The sequence below is a fragment of the Rhododendron vialii genome, chromosome 7a (genome assembly GCF_030253575.1).
Source record: "Rhododendron vialii isolate Sample 1 chromosome 7a, ASM3025357v1".
In the NCBI taxonomy this organism is placed as follows: domain Eukaryota; kingdom Viridiplantae; phylum Streptophyta; class Magnoliopsida; order Ericales; family Ericaceae; genus Rhododendron; species Rhododendron vialii.
In genome coordinates this window covers 3,437,698-3,464,405 of record NC_080563.1, presented here as the reverse complement: position 1 = coordinate 3,464,405, position 26,708 = coordinate 3,437,698, and the positions used below count along the sequence as shown (strand labels likewise).

At 38.4% G+C, this 26,708-nt stretch overlaps 4 protein-coding genes across 4 annotated transcripts; all 4 read left to right on the top strand.

Moving 5' to 3' along the window:
- The first annotated feature begins 2,965 nt into the window (after nt 1-2,965).
- Nucleotides 2,966-8,428, top strand: LOC131331972 (expansin-B18-like). The gene is made up of 4 exons (XM_058365953.1): nt 2,966-3,047; nt 4,097-4,182; nt 4,323-4,487; nt 8,366-8,428. Exons 1-4 carry the CDS (start codon nt 2,966-2,968, stop codon nt 8,426-8,428), a joined length of 396 nt encoding a protein of 131 aa, XP_058221936.1.
- A 1,647-nt stretch (nt 8,429-10,075) lies between these two features.
- LOC131331755 (putative expansin-B2) lies at nt 10,076-13,385 on the top strand. The gene is made up of 4 exons (XM_058365656.1): nt 10,076-10,337; nt 10,431-10,543; nt 10,706-10,893; nt 12,933-13,385. The coding sequence occupies exons 1-4, from the start codon at nt 10,142-10,144 to the stop codon at nt 13,261-13,263; spliced, it is 828 nt and encodes a 275-aa protein (XP_058221639.1). The 5' UTR covers nt 10,076-10,141; the 3' UTR covers nt 13,264-13,385.
- Nucleotides 13,386-18,004: 4,619 nt separating this feature from the next.
- LOC131331967 (expansin-B4-like) lies at nt 18,005-22,397 on the top strand. Its single transcript, XM_058365948.1, has 4 exons — nt 18,005-18,146; nt 18,756-18,868; nt 19,005-19,189; nt 20,552-22,397. The coding sequence occupies exons 1-4, from the start codon at nt 18,005-18,007 to the stop codon at nt 20,880-20,882; spliced, it is 771 nt and encodes a 256-aa protein (XP_058221931.1). The 3' UTR covers nt 20,883-22,397.
- A 210-nt stretch (nt 22,398-22,607) lies between these two features.
- On the top strand, nt 22,608-25,287 carry LOC131331754 (zinc finger protein ZAT4-like). Its single transcript, XM_058365655.1, has 2 exons — nt 22,608-23,859; nt 24,396-25,287. Exons 1-2 carry the CDS (start codon nt 23,149-23,151, stop codon nt 25,032-25,034), a joined length of 1,350 nt encoding a protein of 449 aa, XP_058221638.1. The 5' UTR covers nt 22,608-23,148; the 3' UTR covers nt 25,035-25,287.
- Nucleotides 25,288-26,708: the final 1,421 nt, after the last annotated feature.

The following is a 26,708-nucleotide window of genomic DNA, read 5'->3' as shown; positions in this document are numbered from 1 at the left end:
TTGGGTCACCTCGGGTCTAGTTCCCTCGAGCGCAGGGTCACCCCGAGTCTTTTCCCTCAATAGCAATAATCAGTTGGGTCACCTCGGGTCTAGTTCCCTCGAGCGCAGGGTCACCCCGAGTTTTTTCCCTCAATAACGACCACTTGGGTTACCGTTCACATTTTTCATAATCGTCATTATTTCATAATCAATTTCATCATCACTCTGTCGATCAAGTGTATCACAAAACTTTAATCAACCATTGCATAGCTCCACAAATGTGCAGGTTCATACATTTTCATTAGTTTACCCATTCGCATCGGACATAACGTATTAAGCCCATATATGTAATCCTACAATACTCTATCCATTAGTTTCTACAATTTAAGCTCATAGGGAGGTTGCCAAAAGGATTGAAGGACTTGACGAGTCGTGAGGACACAAGTTATTATATCCTCTCAAACAGTTCTTTCACAACATCGATTTCACTTTAAGCATTCTAAACACTCTACCAATCCACCACATTGATTTCATTTCAAGACGTTCCAAACTGTCAACCATATCGAGACTCCGACTAATTAACTAATACACGCCATTCCCTTTAAGCATACCACAATACCACACGTCCTCACCGTGCCTCTAAGTACTCCCCCGTGCCTTCACATACCACATATTAACTCACTACTAATCTCTGCGATGCCCGATCTTCTAGTTTCTATACTTGGAATCCGTAAAACATATGCCAAAGGAATCTAAAGAATTCTACGAGTCAAAAGAAAACGAATTGCAATACTATTCATTGGATCCCTAGACATGGTTAGGTGTATCGCTCGTATTTCAATGTGTAATATCCTCCATTTCTCATTTCTTAACACAACGAGTTCACTATAGTTCATCGGATACCACTCTCAGAATGAGACAAATAATACTCTTCAAAACACTTGAAAGAATATGCGAACAAACCCATTAGAGTCGATGAGAAGCTTCAAAATATGATTTGGAAGATATAGGAAAGCAGCTGAAAGACACTGCAGCAGCTCAATCTCCTACCGGTAGGTGGACGAGTCCTACCGGTAGAAATTACAAATAGAAGAGCCAGCCAACTTTGAGCTTGACCTACTGGTAGGTAAACAAGTCCTACCGGTAGATGGCTGAATACGTTTGAGCTTGTTTTGAGTTTGACCTACCAGTAGGGGGAAAGTTCCTACCGGTAATTGGCTGAATACTTTTGAGCTTGTTTTGAGTTTGACCTACCGGTAGGGGGAAAGTTCCTACCGGTAGAAGTTTGATACATTGAGCAGCTCAAAAGCTGTTGTTGTACGTTTGAGCTAGTTGAGGAAAAGTTTCATACTTGTCCTACCGGTAGGTGAAAAGTTTCTACCGGTAGGGAGATTGTTTTTCAGGCGATTTTTGACAAAATTTTTAGATTTCGATCCAATCTCAATAACAACCAATACAAACTCGAACAAGGCATAGAAACACTCAAATAACATATAAAGAGAGGTAGAATTCCCTACCTCGAGTATTCAATCCGAAATCGAAGAGATTGAGCAAGCCCTAGCTTCCAGAATCCAAACCAAGCGAAAATACACCAAGTCGAGCTCTATCCAATGCGATACGAGCCCCAATAGGCAAGTAGAAGATGGATTTGAAGTTGATTTGTACGGGTTTTGGGTGGTTGGATGAGAGAGTGATGGAGAGAGAGCAAGAGGGTCGAGGGAGATGAGAGAGCTGAGAGAGAGACGAGAGATGGAGAAAAATAGGAAATAAATTCCCTGGGCACACACATATACACACACACACCAAATTACACTAACACCCTTGACTTTCAAGCCTCGCACATTAACCCACAACTATAATTTTCACATTAAACCAATATTTGTCCACTTATAAAACATTAAAATTTAAAAGAAATTTATGGGTCTCTAGATACAGTACCCTCTTTGTGTTTGTTACTTTCTTTTCATTCATGGTCAATTGCTCCATGGCTTAAGGTGGAACTACCGTCGCGACGTGGCATGGAGATCCCAATGGTGTTGGAACCGATGGTATGTATACGTGTGTCTGTGCGAAGGAGAGCGTGTTGCGTGTGCTATGTTATTTTTGAACCCATTGAGCCATGTCATTTTATACGTGAAAACTAACTTATGAACGACTTTGTTTACATCTCACATTAACCCCTACAGCTATTTTAAGAAATTTGAACAGGGCTGGCCCAGGCCCAAGGGCCTCGGATATTAAAAAAAATTTAAATTTTAGAGGCACTTCAATATTATTTGTAAATTAGTATATATATATTTGTTTGTTTTATAACACAAATGTCTTTGCTAGTTTAGTGGTAAGTTGATTTTAATCCATGTGGAGTGTCCGAGTTCAAGTCTTTTGAATAGCTTTTTCTTTTGAAATGTTTTTTCCTTAAAAATAAGGGCAAATTTTTGTAGTTGTCCCTCTAGTTTTAATTGCTACCAAATAAACTTTATAGTTTGTTTTACGTTCCAAATTGGTAAACTAACGGAAAAATATGATTAAAAAATTAATTACTGCAATTTTCAATCCTGTTGAACTAGTGCGAAAATCTTATTTTTTTGATCATTTTATCCTAGATGGTCGTAATAAATTTTTGACTCTAAGGCCTTTCAACGAGTACCCGAAGACTCCTTATTTAGTGTCAGGGTTCTCTTAGGGTGCTCATTGGAAAGCCTTAAAGCCAAAAATCCATTATGACTATTTAAGATAAAATAATCAGAAAAATAAGATTTTCATACCGGTTCAAACAGATTAAAAATTGGAACTATATTATCTCAAGATTTGGGAGAAGTGAATCCTTAGTCCCACATCGGAAGTCTACACGGGTGATCTAGGACATATAACAAACCTTGTGGGCTACTACATACTAGTATCTTGTGCTTAAGCTTTTGGGCCATGTGGTATGACTTGTGAATCAAAAATAAGGGTATTAGGCCAGTGGTCTGCGAGAAGCGTTACAATGGTATCAGAGCGACCCATGTATACCACCATGTGGGTTATGGCACCAGTGAACAGACCCGGAGAAGGCCGTGGTGACTCTGGTCTCTAGGGAACAGACCTAGGGGAGACTGTAGTGACCCTAGCGCTCAACTCCTCGCAAGTGCGTGAGGTCATAGAGATAGGGAAATTGTAATACCCCAAAATTTGGGAAAAGTGAGTTCTTAGTCCCACATCGAAAGTCTACATAGGTGATTTTGGGCATATAACAAACCTTGTGGGCTACTACTAGTACCTTGTGCTTCAGCTTTTGGGTCATGTGGTGTGGCTTGTGGATCAAAAATAAGGGTACTGGGCCAGTGGTCTGCTAGGGGCGTTACACGAATACTTAATTTTTTAACTATTTTTTTAAATATATAATAAAAAAATAAGTGTTTCAATTTTCAATCTGTTTGAACTGGTACGAAAATCTTATTTTTTTGATAATTTTATCTTAAATGGTCATAATAGATTTTTGGCTCTAAGGCCTTTCAATGAGCTCCCTAAGAGAGCTCTGAAACTAAATAAGGAGTTTTCGGGTGTTCGTTGAAAGGTCTTAGAGCCAAAAATTTATTACGATCATTTAGGATAAAATGATTAAAAAAAAAAAAGATATTCGCACCGGTTCAACCGGATTGAAAATTTGAGTATTTAATTTTTTAATCATATTTTTCAGTTAGCTTCATTAACGGTGTTAACGATTTTATCAATTTGGATTGTAAAACAAACTACGGGGTTTATTTTGTAACAATTGAAACTAGATGGATGAAATTGAGATAACCGTAAAACTAGAAGGACGACTACGAAAATTTGCCCTAAAAATAATGCTATTATAACTACCAGGTTTTGAAACTAAGTCAACTAGAATTCAAGTCAACCAAATTGGCCGTTGATGACAAAACAATTAACATACATTATAAAATCTAAAGTAGTAATATAAAAAAACATTTATATCATTGTTTAATTCTAAAAATACGTAGGGCACCACCCCACAACTTAACATTGAGCATCCAAATTCTTTGGGCCGGCCCTGAATTTGAATAATGTGTAACATTTGTTGTTCTAACTTTGTGGTATTAATTTGTACGGGGAAATTGTGGATATGGACCCGCAGTAGAGTATGCACCATTCTACAAATACGTATCCGCCGGAGGTTCTTCGCCGTTCAAAAACGGCGAAGGATGTGGAGCTTGTTATAAAGTGTGCAATTACTTATACATGTCCTTTGACGTCTGTTGAGAAATCGGGTCAAATAAAAAGAACATGAAAACATAATTAGGGTTCTAACTTCTAACTGGTTTTTCTTTTTTGAAATAATAATTGATTCATGTATATTATAGGTAAGATGCACGTCAAATCCGGCATGCTCGGGGAACCCCATAACGGTGACGATAACGGATTTTTGCCCGGGAAACTGCGGGGCCTATCAGTTTGATTTGAGCGGTACTGGCTTTGGAGCCATGGCAGTCCCTGGCAAAGCCGATCAATTGAGGAGTGCTGGAAAGGTACAGATTCAATACGAAAGGTACCATAGATTTCTATCTACGCATATACAGGACACCAAAAACCAAAACAATCTCTTCAAGTTTAATAAGTACGTAGTAATATTTATCCAATCAGTTTACGCTTAAACATAAAATCAGAAAATTGTATGAAAAAAGAAAGTTTGAATGTGCTGCGAGGAAAAGGATGAAAGATTTTTTTAGAGAGAGAGAATATTACTGGTTGCATTGGATTTTATGGGATTTTTTAATTGTTTCACATAAGGAGAGCGTCATATAGGTGCTTAGTATATAATGTAGATTGATCGATATTAGCTTCCATTCCTGGGGTTCAAGCCCGACCCTAGGGCAAGGCCGAAGAGGTTGCTGCCTAGGGCTTCCAAGCTTTGGGCCAAAAAAAGGCTCCCGTTAGTAGTTTTTGGAGAAATCAGATAGAATTTCATTGCTGATTGAATACGATGATTATAACCTACCATGTGCAACTAATACAATTGTTACAAAAACCTATTACACACAGGGAAACATAAGACACATTAAAATCAAATGAAAGATTCGAGTCTAGTGATAAAGGTTCGCAAATAGATGCAAGTATTGGGATGCGGGGGCTCTGCTGCCCACCATGGCACAACAGCCCCTACCCACACCTCACTCGGCAACGTTTTGGGAGGTAAAAAAAACCAAACTCTTTATTTGCAATCCTATGGAGCAGAAACGTGATTATAAGAGTCCTATAGTTAAAATTTAATTATATCTCTTTAGAATAATATGATCAGAATAATAAGATTTTCGCGTCAATTCTAACGGATTGAAAATTGGAGCATTTAATTTTGTAATCATATTTTTTAATATATAAACGGTCTAAAAAAATTAAGTGCGCCAATTTTTAATTCGTTTGAACAAGTATGAAGATCTTATTATTCTGATCATATTATTTTAAAGAGATATAATTAACTTTTGTCTATAAGGCTTTCATAATCACGTTTCTGATCTACAGAAACCTAAATAAAGAACATATACTTAATTATGAAAACATTAGAGACAAAAATTAATTATGATACTTTAGAATAATATGATTAAAATAATAAGATCTTTGTATCGGTTCAAACATATTAAAAACTTAGCAATTTTCTCCTCTTTCCTCTTTCTTCAATCTTTCCCCTTGTTACAAAATAGGAGTAGGAAATTTTTCTCTGCCTTTCCGTTTCTTTTCACAATTTTCAAACGCAGCCTCCTCCTCCTCCTTCTTCTTCGTTGATTTCCTCTCGCACAGAAAAACAAAAGGTATAGCAACTTTTTGAATTACCGCATCTTGATTTTAAATTCATATTAATACGAATCTTTTTATTGTAAATACAAAAAACATGTATTCATTAAAAATAAAAGATAGTACAAGAAAGAGGACTTGGTATAGTTCTGTTTCACCTACTGATAATCTGTTAGATATGAGGCGCGCGCTTACTTTTTCTCTTTTTTGTTCTAAATTAACTTGCGTGCATCTCGGACTAATCTTTACAGTTTCTTACAGCGGTTTCACATGCATACGCGCAGAGATGATGTGGTCCCAAGAGTTGTTGGTAAGAAGAATCGAACTAAGACCTTAAAATAAAACAATTAAGTCTCAAGTCAAGAGTGACTCAAGACCACTACCGAGAGCGCTTTCTTGCCTCTTTGGGAAACTGACAGTCAATGGCGTGTTTTGATAATTAATACCTGCCGAGGATATTTTCAACATTAACAATTATTTTTAGTATGTCCTTAACAGGTATTAATTATCAAAAACGGCCGTCATTTTTCCTTGCTCTTTTGTCCCTCCAATTATCATTGAAAGTGATAACCACGTTGGAGCTTTTTCTCTTTTTTGACTGCATGTGGACTTTGATTATCCCCAATTGACTTTCCAAGCCACCCCCAAATATACTCCCACCGTCTCACTTTGTTTCTCCTGTTTTTTTTTTGGATGTCTTAAAAAATTGTTTATATCTCATAATTTATAATATTTTATATATTTAATATGGATCTTGTTTGATAGATCTCAATTTATTTTTTTAAACAAAAATTTCAAAATCATAAAAAACATTAAAATTTGTGAGATAGAGACAATTTTTTGAAATGTTCCAAAAAAGAAACAGCGGCAACAAAGTGGGACGGAGGCAGTAATAAATTTTACTAAGTATTTTCTAAAACATTCGAACCAAGTGATAATTGCTTATACGTAAATCCATGGGCATGTGTATAGACTAGCAACAAAAGAAAGTAGTATTGTCAACGGCTGATAGTCGATCACTGTTGAGTAACGAAACGTATCCAACGGTGGTTAATTAAACACAGGGCTAATCAAGACAAACCATTCGATCGCATTCATGCGCCATGGAAGAAATTTGTGTCTCCGCGAAATTACGGAGATGTCGCCCGTAAGTAATCCAAAATCCTCGCCAGATATTACGGCCCCCCTCGTTTTTTATCATTTTAGTGCGACACTTACATTTTTAATACGTTAATCTGTAACCGTTGGGGCGCAATCATAATTAGGGGTGAATATCGTGTCGTGTCGTATTATCTCGTGTTCGTATTAGAATTTTTCTCAAATTTAACTTGATCTGTTTAACTTTTTCGTGTATCGTGTTGTGCCATATTCGTGTTGCGTGTCAATTATAGCCGATCTTAACCCGCTAATTTTGTGTTTGGTTCGTATCGTGTTATTGTGTCGTTTCATGAATTTCTACCCCGCGCCGTTTCGTGTTTGTGCTATTTTCGTGTTCGTATTAGAATTCTTTCAATCCTAAATCAACATGTTTAGCTTTTTATGTTATTTTGTCGTGTCATATTCTGTCATTCAAAAAAAATATATTTGTGTTTCGTGTTGTGCTCTCGTGACGAGAGCAGTCTCGTGTCGAATCGGAAATTTCCACCCCTAATCATAACCGGATATTCAACAGCCAATAACCTCCATTAACGGCTGGGTTAACGGACAAGAGATGTATCGTTTTCGATCAACCCACTAATCTAGAATTATGTGGCCACAACGTGGCATCTACCTGAAAAGTCGGTTGTTTTAACTTCACGGACGGAAACATTGGGCAATTTGGTGGGGTCACCATGTTCGTGCGGGGCTCACTTGATCCCAACCCCTCCATTTCAAAAAAGAAAAAGAAAAGAAATTGTGCATGGTTTCTCAGGGGCAAGACGTGCACGTCACATTTAATTCTTATAGTTTCTTGCACGATTGTTTCGAATGCCATGCATTGCATGAGATAGTCTCAAGAGTTACCGGTAAGAGGGGTTAATCTTGAAACAATAATTGGAATGAAATAATGAAATAAAATGCTTAATCCCAAGTCTCGGATACGGGACTAAGGTTGAATTTTTCTGTACGCGGAAATACTTCAACTAAAACTAGGCGGTTTCGAAAATAAAATAATAGAACATGCAATATCTCCACATTCATGGTTGAGTGGAATGGAATGGGTTCTTGTAGGGATTGGGAAATTCTGTGTAAGGCCCTGCAAGGCATTCTGTAGAGCGCACACAGACTATCGATATTGATAATGAATGGTTGGGATATAATTTTTACTGTAATTATGATCTGTAAGAATCATTATTGCCGGTCATAATTGATTTTTGATCTGGACCGTTGAGTAATGAGATCAATGGCTGTACGCTGCACTACATTAATCCTTGTAGGACACTCCACCTTACAAGATCCCCGGGTCCGTCCTGTAGTGTGCTACTCTATAGTGTGCATTTGGACCGTCCGTTTTTGCAATCAATGATTTAAATATATTTATATTTGTCAATTTTTACCGGTAAGAGTGCTTCAGCAAACTTGAACTATCGATTGCAAAAACAAATGATCTAAATGCACATTACATAGTGCACTATAGGTCCTCGAGTCCGAGTGGAATGGGGAGCCTATGCTCATGATGAACCCAAGCTTTCTTTTGTAAATTATGGAGAACCCAAGCTGTAATTCATGCATGGTTGAGTCGAATGCTATATGACATCATGCCTAGTTCATGATTGCACGTGTTTCAGAACGAGTGAGAACTAATGTTAGAGGTTAAGATAATATTCGAATTATTCGAAAATTGCACTTCTTTTTATAGGGCACTATCAAAATGGAGTATGTTTTTTTGAACACATTCAATTCATTCCAAATCAAAGCCCGAAGCCAATACATGCAGATTCCATCAAAAATACAAGAATGAATCAAAATTACCAAAGACTTCGATACAAGCACCCTATGCCGAAGCAAAATTGGCGAAATCGCCAAATGAAAACCAATCTAGGTCCAGATAGCTAGTAGAGAATCCCAGAACAGACCCACAGCTTAAACCAGCAATACACATTAAGCACAGCTTAAATTTGGAAAAACAACTAAAGAAAGGTACAGCTCTCTTGTCGGAGCAAACACCAACTGGTTCACCCATGGCGCCCGGAAACCTGCACGCTCCATAGTCGAATCGAGTCGTTGAAGCTGAACACACCAAGAACTTATTGCCCACCATTGCACACCGCCGGATCTGAGGTAGACTCAGACCAACACAAAGCGGAATCTATGGGAAAACCTAAATCGGTTTTACCCAAACTCCAGTCGGAAAAACAAAACAAAACATAAATAACAGCTAAAAAGAAGCCCAAAAAACACTGGGTTACCCCACTGATTCGCCGAGCGAGCTTGAGATAACAATCTAGCCACTTCCCTGGACAAGAAACCGTGCTCCATAGCCACCGCCGCCGTCGACATCTAGAGGCTTATTCACCGGAGGGGGCACGAGCCACCCAACATCAACCCAAGGTCAAATCTGACCAGAAACGGACCCAGTAGCTAGGGTGAGAGGAGTGGTGGGGGAAGAGTGGTGGAGAGAAGGGTAGGCGAAAGGGCTGTTAGGAATGGAGTGGAAGGCGGTGGTAGAGGTTGAGAAGACAGAGGAGCCGAACAGGTAGCCGGCTTGGGGTTGAGGAAGGGAGGCCGGCGAGACAAAGAAGTGGGAGGGGAGGTGGGCCAAGGAGGGGGGCTGCCCCACCTCCCTGAGGCTATGGCTGTGAAGGTGATAAGAGGGCGGGAGATGGAGGTAAAATGGAGAAAAGGTACTGAAAATGGGACAAAAGGACATAGAAACCAAATAAAAACCCTAACTAGGTAGGGAGAGGAGGGATGGAACCCTAGGGGAAGAGAGTGAGGAGAGTGCTCCCCTCCTCAAAATGGAGTATGCGTTTGGATAGTTTTCTTACTAAACTTTACATTAATTTGAATTAGATGTCTCAATCGATATTGTAACGTTATATTTAGATATGTATGCAATGAATTTTAGTCCAAGGCCTGACAATTATAATATGACGTTATATCCTTGTATTTTAGGCTATCTTACACCGATGCTCAAATCTTAGTAAGAAGATTATACTACCTATATTTTAACTTGTGTACGTACCCTTAATTCACGCATTGGTGTTGTCCTAAATAATGAATTATACTTGCAAAGACATGTGCATGACCTCCAATAAAGTTGATGAACAGAAACCACGCGATAAATCACGGTACTATATGCTCTCATCTCACTCTATAAATACAAGGCCAGGAGTGATAACTTATCCATCTAAACCATCAAAAACCAGTAATCCCATATAACACATTTGCGTAACTAGTGGTACTTTTGGCCATGGCTCTTGTTTTAGGCTTCCCATTGTCTTCCATTGCATACATCATAGCTCTGTTCTCTCTGCTAATGATCAGCTCATGTTCTTGCTTCAATCCCAAGCTCCTTAATGCCTCAAAGCTCCAATCTTATACTAGTTCTGGCTGGTCTCTTGCCGGTGCAACTTGGTACGGCAGCCCCACCGGTGCTGGATCAGATGGTAATAATGCATTTTAAGTTCTTAAACACAATATACACATGTACGCATTGATTGGTTAATGATGCTATGATATATGCACATGAATATGTATAGGTGCGGCCTGTGGATATCGAAATGCAGTGGATGAACCTCCATTCTCCAGTCTAGTGTCAGCTGGTGGCCCTTCTTTGTTCAAATCAGGCAAAGCATGTGGTGCTTGTTATCAGGTGATTAATAATTTTTCTAATTTTTTTTTTCTTCGAAACCAACTTTCTTGTAATGTTAGTCGTTTATTTACTGATTATTAGTTGTTTACTTTGATGATCAATCGACTTTAAAAATCGCATCCAAGTGATTATTTCAAGCACTGTTCAATTATTTAATTTCAGGTGAAATGCACGGGAAATGCGGCATGCTCGGGAAATCCGGTGACCGTAGTGATCACAGACTCGTCTGCAGAGTTGGTGAATGAAGCTGTCCATTTTGATATGAGTGGCACTTCGTTTGGAGCCATGGCTAAGTCGGGTCAGGCCGGTCGATTGCGTAGTGCTGGAATCTTACAAATACAATACCAAAGGTGGTATACTTAATTCGTAGGCCTGTACGATGTCACTCAGAGAGAGAGAGAGATCTTTTTCTATAACGCGAAGGAACTGATGGGAAAAATACCCAATCACCCGCACAACGGAAGCGTAACGAAAAACAATCACACACAAAAGAGACCCAAGATTATGTGGTTCTCCAAACTCGGGTACGTCCATGGAGAGAGAACAACTTCCACTAATATTGAATGAGTACAATGAGATATAAAATACCCTACTCTAGCTCTCAAGCTCTCGGTATTTTTATCCCTCCCACAAACTCACACAATATTCTCCCTCACAAATTTTTTTTTCTGCCGTTTTTTACTCTCTTACATAATCACAGCACAAGATGTCCCTATAAATAACTTAAGCCAATAAACTCTTCATCTGCCGGGAAGAATCTGGATGGATGCAGTGGGTTCAGATCCCGTCCAGTATGTTACCCTCCAGTCCCGTCCAGTTCGGCCTTTTGTGGGCCCTTTTCCGGTCCACAATAATGATCAGAACCGTTCATATTTTAGAGCTCGTCGAGACCAACGACCATACCAAAAATCACGTTGATCAAATACCGTTTGGTATCATTTCAAAATGCATTAATGTTGTCTAAAAAAAAGGTGAGAAACACAGGATTACAACCCTTCAACAAATTTTTTCGAAACTTAATACATTTTGAAATGATACCAAACGGTATTTAGATCAACGTGATTTTTGGTATGATCGTTGGTCTCAACGAGTTCTAAAATGTGAACGGTTCCGATCATTGTTGTGGACCCAAAAAGAGCCCACAAAAGGCCAAACTGGACCGGACTAAAGGGTAACCCCATTCTGGACAGGATCTGACTCCGGATGCAGTACAACAAAGACTTCTTTGAACCAATTACCACAATTACTCCATGCACAGCTTAAGCACTTCCAATAAGCACAATAACTTAAAGCCAATTAATTCCACCGAACAATTAAACCAACTAATCATAATTATTTTCTTTTTCTTTTTCAATATCACATGGGCAAAACCCAACAGGAACAAACAAGACAGTATATTCACCATTGATATCCACTTGCAAAAAGATCGATCCGTTGCCATCACTGAATTTAAAAGCACCCAATTAATGACGTATCAATGAACCATGAAGAAGCCGTAATTTTTACTTTAAGGTGACGAATACATGTATGCTAAAAGAAAATGGAAAGATGGGCTATTATTATTTGTTGACTTTATCTATAAATCAAAATAACATATATATTATGGATTATGATTAATGATGTTTGTCAAATGCACTTATCATAACTCGTAGACATCGATTGACACAATGTCTTTTTTTGGGTTTTCTGTTAGTTTTTTTTTTTTTTCTTTTGTGTTAATTTAAAATCTTAATATAAATAGATTTTGCACATAATACGAAGTTTGAAGGTTGATTTTTCTTAATCTAGACCTCATGTTTCGTTAATCTAGATTTCATATTTCGTAATATTTCATGTGGCTCATTTAGTTTGGCTTTGGACTATTTTGAGGCCTCCTTTATTAAACGAAAAAAATAGAGGATTAAAGATTTTTTATATGATGAAAAAAAGATTTTTTTATATATGACAAAATAAAATATGGAAAAAACTTAGTGGCAGCGAGCCTATAAAGCTAGGGCATAAATTTATTATTTTAATTAAATATTTTAAAATCGTTGCGGTAGCAAGTACGTACGGTTTCGACCATTATTCATTGTCATGATCAGATTCTACAATTATTTTAGTCTCTTTTTTTTTTTTGCCACATTTTATAGTCAACGAGTGTTAGCAGGGTAGTTAGATTAGTACTAGGGGAGTCCAGCTCTGGGTCCCAACTGCCCCCAAGGGGCCTCGAACCTCTGCCTCTTGGATGGAGGAGATGGTAGGTTGCAAAGTGCACTAGGCAGTGGAACCTTACAATTATTTTAGTCAATCATCCCTTCTTTTCACTTTCATAAATTTTTTTTTTTTAAAAGGTAAAATATTTCACTTTCATAATTTACTAATTCTTCGACTAATTCATGTGTTGCAGAGTTAAGTGCAACTACCCCGGAGTGTCAGTCACCTTCCGCGTGGAGGCCGGCTGCAACCCAAACTACTTTGCGGTTGCGGTTGAGTATGAGGACGGCGACGGCGAACTCTCCAGAGTCGATCTCAAACAAGCTTTAGATTCGGAAGCATGGACTTCGATGCGACAATCTTGGGGGGCTGTTTGGAGACTGGATTCGGGGTCTACACTACAACCTCCTTTCTCTATTAAGCTTACTGGAGAGTCAGGAAGTACCATTGTGGCGAATAACGTGATACCCGCTGGTTATCAGCCTGGACAGACTTATCGGTCTATTGTTAATTTTAAGGTGTAAAACTTGCATGGAGGGGAAATGTGCAGTAACGGACTTTTGGTCTGGCTCTCTGTAGTAGTACAATTAAGAATAAAATACAGTTGCCCCATTTGGAAAAAATGGTGGCTTGCTTCCTTCCCCAACAATTCTACACTAATTCTTGGGGGGGGGGGGGGGGGGGGGGTGGGGGTCGTGTGTGTTGTGCGCGAGAGAGAGAGAGAGAGAGAGAGGTATCATCATGAATTGAGGCATCAAAATACAGACTCCATGCATTAACACATATAACAGCAGAATGAAGGGAGCAACTACTTAAAGAAGTGCAAGGATCATTGGTGCAAACAGATGCTCATGGGGTAATCTCTAATACTGTCCATACTTCTCTTCGAGCAAGAGTCAGCTCTTGGAAGAATTTTCCCCAAAATTTAGAAAATGCCTGCTTTGTAACAACCAATGGAACATCCCCAGTTCTTAGGAAGTCGCCAGCTTGTAATTAGCACCGACTCTGTATACTTTGTGCCAATCCATAGGGAGATTTGTTCCGGTTTGTTTTAATTGGACTTCTTGTAAGTGAACGTGAGATAGGGCCTCAGGAGTAGCCAAAATGCCCGTAAGCAGATCCGAACAACTAAAGTTGTAAAAAAAAAAAAAAAGGGAAGTTGTCAGCTTGTAATTACTAGTTCCGAATAGTTGAGCGTTTAGTACCGTAGTTGGCAGGTAGTTGCTAGCTGGTGTTGTTTGTGAGAAATTTTTGGGTTAAGAAGAGAAAAGAACGTTCAGGAAGCAACTTAATTTCCCATTGAATAGTTCTCTTTGTTGGGAAAATTTCGGCATAACATATAATTCCAGAGAACAATTTCATTAATACTGTAACAATTACATAATCGAGGCATAATACAATTACAAAACAAAATGGAACAGTCGAGATACGAAACGATTTTCCAGAAAACCAAACCGAGTCCTGTGTGATACCACAGTCTCCTTAAGAAAGATTCGCTGCCTACCGTCGGTGTTGTAGGTTCGTGTTCGGCGTCTTCCTCCCTGGGTTGGCTCGGCTAAACCGCAAGCCGTCGACCGCCTTGGCGAACTGACTACCGTCTGCCTTTCTCTCTCAAAAAATCGAATTTCAGAATATGCAGGAGGATTGTGGAATTGCTTGTGCTTTGAACAAAACGGGATACACCATATATATAGCAAAAGACCATTGGTAATAACTCCTGTAATGAATTCTGCACAATGAATTCAGAAATTGATTTCTGCCATCAAGGAGGGAGGTAACGGGAATGAATACACCATGGGCAGGGGTTACGGGAGTTACGAAATCCCACTCATCAATACGTTTATTGATTATGGGGCGTCTAGATACAACGAACCCGGTACATGCTCGGTTGCCTCGAGAGACCCTCCGGTAGCCCCGATTTCATTCATCTGAAAATTCCGTAAAATTTCCAACACTCTTCTTATTGCCAAGTGAGCGAATTACATGTAGAGATCCGTAGGGGCTTATAGTTTAATTGGTTGAAACGTACCTCATAACGGTTATATTGTAGGTTCGAGCCTACTACCCACTTTTCTTCACCTGATACATGGCAGTCGAATTCGCGCCACCCTGCAGATCTCAATCTAGCGACGGCACCTGAAACCACTCTGCTGCTGCCGCCGGCTTAAAGAAATGAGGAAAACAACGTGCTACAAATTTTAGAAATTGACTCCTACAAAAGCTACTGGACTGGTTAAAGCATGAATTCCAGCTTAGAGACCAGAAAACGGGGGTTGAATCAAACGGAGAAGCCATTCTAGGCCGAGGTCTTGGTTCGATAGGAATTGAAAGAAGGGCTCAAAGAACATATACAGAACAAGCGGATCGTAAAGTGCTGGTTGCTTCCAGTCCGTCCATTGAAGCTTCAGCTTCAGTTCATTCCACCTTTTTTACACTAGGCGATTACGGAGAGGTGCCGGGTCGGTATATCCCACGTGGTACCCATTTGGCACTCCCGAGCCGTCCTATGTACTTTTGGACGGCTCAGATTAAAACTTCTCTCTCCTCTCAACCCTCCTTTTTCTCTTTCCTTTTTTTCTCTCCAAATCCGAGCCGTCGAAAAGTGCATCGGACCGCTTGGATGTGCCGAGTGGGCACCACATGGTACCCACCTTGCGCTGAAAAATTTCTCGTTGTAGCCTTGTAGGCTTCTCCCTCTGTCCCAAAATGGTTGTCCTCTTTGGGATTGCGTGTTATTTTTCAATTGATTATATTTTACAATTTATAATCTTTCAGATAATTTTAAATTTTTTGTATAATAAAACTCATTGAGAGATCTATCAAATAAGATCTATATTTGATATAAATTAAAAGATATAGTCAATCTTTTGAGACTTTCAAAAAAAGGAAAGAGGACCAAGATTTGGGAAGCTAGGGTGTTTGCTTTGCCCATGTTTTGTACTCTTGTTTCTTGGTTTTGTGGTTATAAAATGATTCATTTACCAAAAAGGAAGAGAAAAAAACAACATAAAGAAACCATCTAGCAAATCCAATCCCTCTCTCTGGAAGATCTTGAGAAAGAATTTCGGATGACTTTGGTTTTGTGGCACAAAATTATCCTAAGCAATTGAATGATGGATATATTCGTGCAGTTGACTCCTACAGGATACTTAGCCGAAAGGCCACAAGACACATTCTTATTGGGCTTCAATGCCTGTGACACTTGAGCCAACCCAAATCCAGACCTTATAATTTGGGCTGGATGGATCACATAGCAAATTTAATTCCTAGCCCGACTCATCACAAAATACAGGAGTGATCCAAAGTTAATAATCACCTAAACACGAGCACACATTGTAGACTCCAATGACACATGTTACATAGCAAACAAAGTGGAGCACGCAAGTCATAGATGTATAAAGCTCGTATTATGATTAATTCGGAGAATAAGCTGGAATAAAATCGGCCACACCCACAAAAGGGATGTAAAAGCTCCACAAAGGGAAAGAAAAAACTTCCATATGGGAGGAGGAAGGCAGATTAATAAGCTAGGAGAAAATGACAATGAAAAAACTACAGCCATCATATATGCATTATCGTGGGTAGGTTCTAGTACTGCTTTAACTATTCAAATGGGTTGTTTTGACCCATTACATTGCAAAATGGTAAATCCGTTGTTCATAGACAATATTCGAATTTGGTAAAATCGTAAATCTGCAGTTTAATCAATCAACAGTTAAGAAGACTTAAAAGTTCTTGAATGAGTCCCACATGCATCTCTTTTTTTAAGTGTTCGTTCTCAGCTTATATCTGGAGCAGAGTCTCCCATTTGTTTGGCATGACCAGATGTCCGGAGGAGTGGGAGCATGAAATCAACTGGGTTGTTCAACACCCAAGAAGAAAGAGTTCTCTTTTGCTCTTTATAAACTAGCTATGGCTTACATTTGGAAGAGGCTAGGAATGACTTAGTTTTTTGTAACAAACAATAAATTCTGGATGCAACTTATGAGCAAATTGTAAAGGATGTGCGGGATAGAGTGTTCTCTTGGAGAAACTTTGGTTGTAAAAAATTTACAATCTAAGTTGAATGTACATTATACTTTATTTAGACATGGTCAAATTTATTTTTGGGAAGTGCTATAATACACCCCTTATTTGGGTGTGTATCATATGCGCCCTCATTGAAACACACCAAAATGTTATGATTCTCAAAATGTTATGAATCTATTGTTAAAAAATTACGAATCATATTGATGAAAAGTTACGAATTTTTAGTATAAAAATTATGATACGAAATAAAATGTTATGAATAATTAGTCCTACAAGTAATTTTTTATGAGGTAGTACAATATGAACCACACAATAGGTGCATATGGTACACACTTTAAAGGGGTGTGTATTGAAGACTTTCCCTTTATTTTTTGGTTTCAGGTTTTGGGCCGGTTTGTTTGGGCTCGGTTGGTTCCTTACCAACCTTTAGGTGTTTTAGGGTTTTTTCTCTTGGTTTGGGCTCAGTCTGTTGGGCTTAAATAAGTTCCTCCGTGTGGTTTGAAGAAGAGGGTCTTGAGTGGTCAGGCCGGTGTACCCAAATTCCTATTATCTTTGTACTTCGTGTATTGAGTTAATGAAATTTATTTTTACAAATAAAAAAAAAAACAATGTATCCTTAATTTAAGAGAGCTGTCCTTAATTTAGTAAAAGAATTCTTACAGTTAAGATTACATTATCTTTGCATAACACAACAATTAAGAGAACTTTGAATTAAAAAATATTAACTAAGATCAACTTAAGCAACATCACAATGATTAAGGAAACTTCTTTAAAGAGAATATCCATGTACCATGACCACTAAGGAAAATTCGTTAATGCATGTTTAATTACCACATACACCCACAGCATATTGATAAACATGTTAGATATAGAAACTCAATAAATTTCAAAGGATTATTAATATATCCTAAGTAAATGCTTTAGACCCTGTTCATTTTGGAATTTTGGATTTGAATTTATAGGTAACGAGTGTAAAGAGAAATAAAGTAATATTGGAAATATGGGCAATGATTTGAGAGATATAGAGAGAGAAATGAGCACAATAATTGAAAGAAAATAGGAATTAGATTAGAATCCAAAATCCAAAACTCTTAAACGAACGGGATCAAGAGACCCAATTCTCTTCAAAGGACCAACCGAAAATCTCACACAATCAATCTATAAATACGAAACTATATGATTGCTTTATACTATATATCTGTATTAGCTAACCAAAAAAAAAAAAACACAGTGACAATGGCTTCAAGTATTCACCACATCTACAGTACCCTCTTTGTGTTTGTTACTTTCTTTTCATTCATGATCAATTGCTCCATGGCTCAAGGTGGAACTACCGTCGCAACGTGGTATGGAGATCCCAATGGTGCTGGAACCGATGGTATGTATACGTGTGTCTGTGTGAAAGAGAGCATGCGGCGTGTGCTATATTATTTTTGAACTTATTGAGCCATGTCATTTTATACGTAAAATTAAAACTAACCTATGAACGACTTTGTTTACATCTCACATTAACCCCTACAGCTATTTCAAGGAATTTGAACAGGGTTGGCCCAGACCCAAGGCCCTCGGGCATCCAAAAAATTTCAAATTTTAGGAGCACTCCAATATTATTTGTAAATTAGTATATATATAGTATTTGTTTGTTTTATAACACAAATGTCTTTGCTAGCTTAGTGGTAAGTTGATTTTAGTCTATGTGGAGTATCCGAGTTCAAGTCTTTTGGATAGCTTTTTCTTTTGAAATGTTTTTCGTTTAAAAATAATGCTATTGTAACTACGAGGTTTCGAAACTAAATCCGTTGATGACAAAGCAATTAACATGCATTATAAAATCTAAAGTAGTAATATAAAAAAATATTTTTATCATTGTTGTTTAATTCTAAAAATACATAGAGCACTACCCCACGCATCCAAATTCCTTGAGCCGGCCCTGAATTTGAATAATGTGTAACATTTGTTGTTCTAACTTTGTGGTATTAATTTGTAGGGGGAAATTGTGGATATGGCCCTGCAGTAGAGTATGCACCATTCTACAAATACGTATCCGCTGGAGGTTTTTCGCTGTTCAAAAATGGCGAAGGATGTGGAGCTTGTTATAAGGTGTGCAAGTACTTATACATGTCCTTTGACGTCTGTTGAGAAATCGGGTCAAATAAAAAGAACATGAAAACTTAATTAGGGTTCCAACTTCTAACTGGTTTTTCTTTTTTAAAAAATTGATTCATGTATATTATAGGTAAGATGCACGTCAAATCCGGCATGCTCGGGGAACCCGGTAACGGTGACGATAACGGATTTTTGCCCGGGGAACTGCGGGGCCTATCAGTTTGATTTGAGCGGTACTGCCTTTGGAGCCATGGCAGTCCCGGGCAAAGCCGATCAATTGAGGAGTGCTGGGAAGATACAGATTCAATACGAAAGGTACCATAGATTTCTATCTACGCATGTACAGAACACGAAAAACCAAAACAATCTCTTCAAGTTTAATACTAATATTTATCCAATCAGTTTACGATTAAACTTAAAATCTGAAAATTGTATGAAAAAAGAAGAAAGTTTGAATGTGCAGTGAGGAAAAGTTTGAAAGTGTGCTTTTCAAAAAACTGTTTTTGAAATTTCAAAACTCTTTTATAGAAAACTGATTTTTACACAAAATCTGTTTTAAAAAACTGTATTTATTATTTTTAAAATTTCAAAATTATTTGTGTAAATACAATTCTTTCAAAATTGTATTTACAGTTTTTAAGTGAACAAAGTGTGTTTTTTGAAAAACTGTTTATAACATAAATTGTTTTTTTTTCCGTTCAAAAACTGTTTTTTCAAAAAATATGCATGAAATGAAGGGAAAAAGTTTGGAAGGCCTATTTGTTTTGATTATGGGCAAAAAATAACCAATGTGGGATTTAACATTGCTAACTTTAGCAACCTTTAAATGGATAATCAAAATCTGATGTGGCATATTTTGATTATTTACATTTGCTTATTCCACTGCTGATACTCTTAGTATATAGTGTAGATTGATCATATTAGCTTCCATTCTTCAGGTTCGGCCTGGCCCTAGGGCAAGGCCCAAGAGGGTGCCGCCTAGGGCCTCCAAGCTTTGGGCCAAAAAAGAAGCCTCCGTTAGGAGTAGTTTTTGGAGAAATCAGATAGAAATTCATTAATGACTGAATACGATGATTATAACCTACCGTGTGCAACTAATACAACTGTTACAAAGACCTATTACACACAAAGAGACAAAAAACACATTCAAATTAAATGAAGGATTTGAGTCTAGCGATAAAGGTTCGCAAATAGATGCAGGAATTGCGGTTGGTTCAGCTTTAATATGTCCTCACTCCACACTGAGCGGGTGAGTTCGATTCTTTTTTAAGTATTTATTTGTCAAAAAATGATTCAACTGTGAGAATCTGAAGCTGTTAGGAATCAAACTTGCGTCAGGGAGAATCCAGAAGAAACACTAATTAAACAGCTTGAACCAAAGCGAATTATGCATAAAAGGTGGACCAAAATTCTTATATACACAGATTATCAATTATTTTTATTTAAATGTGAAAAAATATAGGGCCCCAATGGATGATTCGGCCTACAAATTAATACCTAGGGCCGGCCCTGGTGGGGTTACAAATGATATAACATGAAGGTCTACTATAAATGAGATTTCTTTTCATTGCTTTACATTAGAATTCCTGGCATGTTTATTAGATTGCATTTTGCTTCATGTTATAAGTTATTATTACCTAATTAATACTCAAATTACCGTTGAATTGAATAATGTAGGACTTTTTGCTACTATAAAGGTTATACAATAGTATTCAAAGTCGATTCGGGGTCGAACCCGTTCTATTTTGCTACGGAGATCGAATACGAAGACGGAGACGGTGACCTGAGCAAAGTAGAGCTCCAGCAGGCCGGCTCCAACTATTTCGCTCCCATGCAGCTGGTATTTGGTGCTACTTGGAAACTCCAGAGTAACACTGGCTCGCCGTTGAAAGGCCCATTCTCTATTAGGCTCACCACACTCAGCTCCGGCAAGAGCCTGACCGCCTACAATGTCATCCCTGCCGATTGGAGGCCCGGCCAAACGTTCCGCTCCAACGTTAATTTCTGAAAGGCTAGATTAATTAATTGATAGCTTGCCAAATGTATCTTACTGGCGCGATTATTAAAAACACAAACGTACGTAGTATCTGTTTTGGTTGAAACGGGAAAAAAATGAATAAATTGTACTTTCTTTGTGCTCGAACTTTTATTGGCTTGGAGAGAACGTTATTCAATCGAAAGTAGTTGGGTTTATTTGGTGTGTTTGAGAGAGAATGTGCGTGTGTGTGAGAGAGGAGGAGGCTAGGGTGTGGGTGTAGGTAACTATATGGGAACATTCTAAATTTTTTAAAATCTGCCGGTCAACTTGCGCATCCATCGAGTAATTCCTGGCCCTAAAGTTAATAATTAGGCAAAATTCCAGTCATCCCAAGATTTATGAACATTCTAATTGGCTTCACAGGTGAAATTGATATTGTATGGCCCCATAAACTCTCTCCGTTCTGATTTCATTGTCCTTTATTCTATTCTAACCGGTTAAAAAATAAGTAGTATATTTTTGAATCCATTGTAAATTTCATATCAAATATAGATTTTGTTTGATAGATCTCGATTAGTTCTATAATACAATGTTTTCGAAATCACATAAAACATTATAAATTACAAGATATAATTGATTGAAAAGTGGCATGAACTTCTAAAAATGACTATTAAATTCGGACAGAGGAGTATTCAAAAAATGATTAAAGCCACGTAACATAGTGATTATACCTATAGACTCGTATCGTGAGGGTAAATATTTGTGGACTCATGCTGCCATGCATGCATTGCTTCTTCTTTTTGTCAATCAATAGAAGAGATCATTTTATATCATCAGATATGAAGTATAGAATACAAACCCGGGACTGCAATAATTGTGAGAGTCCACGCGATAACCAAGCCCAATAACTCAACCAATACAAGAAATAAGCACATTATAAGATAGAAACAAAGAAAGAAAGCTCTTTAAAGGAAGAACACCCGCACGCAATTGGAGAGACTCAAACTCTTGACCTCCTATTGAGATTGAAGACTCATGCAATGTTATTATAGGAAAAAATTGGGGGTTTCCACACTCAACCACTAATATTAACCAAGTGATCATAGGCCCACAAATGTTGAGCGTGGAAACTGCAAATAAAAAATCAGCCGTGCTACCCCACCGTTTTATTTTTCCGCTTCCCCCACCACAGTGCTCAATCGATCATCTGTTTCGATAATCAATGATTCGGATTTTAAAACTCTTCTCTAGAAGAATCTTTTAAAATTTAAATAGTCCAAAACACTTTAAAACGGAAAGCGGTGGGGTAGACTTTCTGGGAAAAATAAAAAAGAAGCCATCGCGGCAGATTTTCCCGGAAATTCTAGCATTTTCCCTTGCCATATTTAGGTTGATACTTATTGACCAAGGTGGCAAAAACGAGTTGCATTCAGGCTAACCACAAAAAAAATACAAGGATGTAGTAATTAATTAGCTTGAAAGCCACTTTAATTATAAAAAAAAAGAGAGGAGGAGTTTAACCAGAGATACGCTTGAAACCGTTTGATATACATGAACCTTACAAAATAATGAGAAATCCACATGCGTCGAACAGTACCGAACATTTTCTATATGTGTCTATGCATATAAATTTGTGTACGTATCATTGTTCTTAATTAACCAACCGAAAACGAAGGAGAACCAATAGTTTTTTTTTTTTCTTGGCGCAAAATTGAAGGGATATAAATAGATTGCAAGTCATAACCACTCCTTTAATTCCCCCAGTGGGTGGACCAACGGAAAACACTCCTCCGTCAATCACATGTACAGTTGTACGCACCATCCACCACCGTCCGTACATAAGTTTGACCGGTGGCGCCACCACTTGAGAGCCGCAGAAGAAGTCTCTCCTCCCACCCTCGTACCTTGTCAAACACACTCAAAATTTCCTATTTTTCTCTACACCTCTCTCAATTTAGTTCCCTTATATCCACCACAAACCAACCAATAGTCCAACTAAAAACCAGGACTAACCCTCTTTTCACCATGCAACCCTACAACTTCTACTATAACAACAAATTTAAATCCACCTCATGTCCCTTCATCCTCAAACTCCTATTGTTTTCCTCTATCTCTCGTCTCTCTTCGTTCTATCTGTGTAGCCGTTTAACACGACTGGTTCTGTATTTTTCTAGGTGAAGTGTTGCTAGAACTAATCAGACTCAATCGTAATGAAGGAAACATTTTAAATTTACTTTTGAGTTTCTTCGATACGTTTGTATGCATGTTTTAGTAGATTTTTAGCTTGAATATATACATGGCTCTTATGGCCGATCAGAATGACCAGCAAACAAATTTTAAGCACTTTTGTAGAGTTTGCAAAAAGGGGTTTATGTGCGGGAGAGCTCTAGGAGGGCATATGAGAGCCCACGGGATAGGAGACGAGAGTGGTAATGCCGACGAAGAAGATCAGACAAGTGATTGGGAGGAGAGAGGTAATTCTTCACCGAACAAGCGAATGTACAAATTGAGGACGAACGCTAACCGGTTGAAGAGTTGCAAGGTATGTGCAAATTGTGGGAAGGAATTCTTGTCATGGAAATCTTTCCTCGAGCATGGAAAATGTAGCTCGGACTCTCCGGAATCATCACCGGAATCTGAAAACGAGGAACGGAGGGAGTGTCAATGGTCCAAGAGGAAGAGATCATTAAGGGGTAAAGTGGGTAGTTCCAATAGTTTGTATACGTATAGTGACGAGGAAGATTATGCTGCGACATGCCTCGTGATGTTGTCCAATGCTAGGGTTGATCCACGGGTGGCGGACCAACCGGAGGAGTCTTGCGCCTCTGCCAGCAAGGAGGAGGAGCGACGGAAACCTATGTCGGCGTTCTTTGCTCCCGTCACGTTACGACCGGCGGCAGATCAGAAGGGAAAGGGGGTTGCAAAAGGAATGTTTGAATGCAAGGCGTGCAAGAAAGTGTTCAATTCCCACCAAGCATTAGGAGGACATAGGGCGAGTCACAAGAAGGTATTGAGCACTAAGTTTAAACGAACGCACCCTAAATCACTTTTTGAAGCTTGTCTGAGAAATGGTAACTTTACTTTTTCGTTTCCAACCATCTATTACCGCGTGTGGCTCGACTACATTTTCATATCAGATCATGCATGTCTGAGTAAATGATTAGTCGCTGTAAAATTCGGAACACAGAATTTACTTATTAATTATAAGATTCAACGAAATACAAATAGTACAACACACCATGTACATTCGATGTTGTGGTATGCACTCATTGAATCCATCTTGAATTTGTAAGATTCGTATAGCAATTCATAAACATATAACTTTAATTTGGCTACGCGAGCTCAAATTCTGCGACGAGTTTATGTGCAAAATACGATGAATTGATATGCGAATGTCGTGAATTCGATTTTTTGAATTCAAGAAATGCACATCATGTATAGTACCAAAGTAGGAGCTCATATTGCAGCACTTATCTAAATTATATAAACTTTGAGTTGAGTTAAAAAGAGCGTACGTAACTTTGTTATCTATGTGCTTAACAGGTTAAAGGTTGCTTTGCCACTCGGCTCCAGCACATCCATGACGGTCCCACGGGCGAATCAGAGGTGATCACTCAAGAACAGTTCTTACTCCCAACAAAATCGACATCGAGTTTTCAGCTCGGTCCGAGTTCTCACGATCCCGTGGCCGGAAATTCCAAGAGAAAATCAAAAGTTCATGAATGCTCGATATGTCACAGGATTTTCTCCTCAGGACAAGCATTGGGAGGGCACAAGAGGTGTCACTGGATCACTTCGAATTCGCCCGATCAGAATTTTCACAAACTCAACAAATTTGAGCCGCTAGATCTCAGTCTTGTTCCGGCCAGGTCTGATGACCTGGCCGGAATAAGACGAGACCCACGAAACCTATTGAGCTTCGAAGTCTCTACGGAAATAAATTTACATTCTTGGGTTGATGTCGATACCGAAGGGGAAAACAACAATTACAAAACCCTAGATGACAAAAATGACGACCGTCACGATGTTAATTCAGTTGAAAATGTGGAAGATGAAGCTGACAGTAAGGTGAAATTAGCAAAGCTAAGTGAGCTGAAGGACATGAAAATGAGTGGTGATTCCTCTGGATGGTTGCAAGTTGGAATTGGTTCATCTACTGGTGTGGGTGCTGTTGACCCTTAAATCTTTTCTTCTTCTTCTTCTTCTTCTTTTTTTTTCTTTTCTTTTTTTCTCAGGCAAATATTTGTAAAATTAATCATCACTTGCGTATATACTTCTGTATATATAAGAAGTTGTAAGCAACCCCGAAAACATTGAACAAGCATATAGTTGATAAAATCTTCTTATAGTAGGAGTACTATATTGCAACATTTGTTTGAGGTTTTTTTTTTTTTTTTCCATTCGGCTGGCTGGAGCCGGCCGGGAGGGAGAAGATCTATGTTGTAAGTGCTTGAATCCCGACCAAATTATCTGTGCCAGGGATCCGAACTTAATTCGGCTCGCCAAGTAGCTAATGCTTGCCAAATATCACACTGATCGAATATCGATAATCATGCTTCCTTCATGTTGGTACGTACGAGAGTTCGTTTAACATAACATCAACGACCAGGCTACTCAGCAAAGTCCAACAAAGTTAAAAGTTGAAAATTTATTTTCCAGACCCAAGACAGCCCATTTGAAAGCTAGAGCAACCCCCAATTATGTAGTGCCCTCGTTATAATTATCAAAGTGAAAAGTTCATTATCGAAATTCGAATGCCGCATTGCATTAATGAGGATCCTAAAAAGATCTCGGGGATTCAATTTTATATCCAGTTGGGCCAAACAAGGGCCACAAACTTGAACAGGACGGTGTTAAATTATCTTGGATTATGATAATGATGATATACTGATGGTTAATTTGAAAAGGGAAAGGAAAGGAGAAAGAATAAAATATCACATTATGGGATCTCGTTCCTTTCGGGGTATTTTTTCATAGTCATACGCTGGCAAATGATTGGTGTTATCTATTCTCGCAAATAGATCATCCGCGGATCTGGATAATTGATAAAACACAATTAAAACGGCCGGTAACAGAAGTTCGCATTTTTTTCTAAGTGTATGCATTCTTAGAGTAAGCGGACTGTGTGTGTACATAGCCCCTCTCCTCTCCCACCGCTTGGGTATTAGTCGAGTGAGAGTATGACGGTAAGGAGCTACTTACCGCCGAGCTCTCGTGTTCAACTTCTACCACCAGCAGAGAATCATTGGGGCGAATGGAGATTTCTCTAGTTGTTGTTAACTTAAGTAGTATTTCGGAATCAGTTGAAACACGAGTAAGTGGAGTGAGAAGGGTTGTTCGGACAAAAAAGCCATTGGCTTTTCCGCAAAAAATAAGCCAAACAAATCCACATAAAAACAAAAATAAGCCAATAAGCCACTTTTTTCGTCTTTATTCAAAAAATATTGAATTTCGATCAAAATTTTATACTTTTTAGATTCCTCTCGTCATGAAGATGCAATAATCCCAAAAAAAAATGAGAATAAGCCAAGTGATACGAAAAAAATTTGAATAAGGACAAAAAATAAGCCACTTTGACTTATTTGTCCGAACACCCAATTACTCTTAATAAAAGCACCTACCATAATTGCTATTGTCAAAGTTTCACAGGAGTCGAGAGGAGCCAAAACAATTCATTTGTATTGGGCATAGCAAGCAAATTTTGGCAATACATTTTCAAGAGGGACAGTGAAGATGCTCTACCTTTCTTTTCACCTTTAGTAAAATGAGGCCTTCTACTATGCGAACTGATGGGGTACTGATCAATTGTGGGGTTCATTTCGAGGTCTCATACAAATGCTCCAAATTATTTATTAT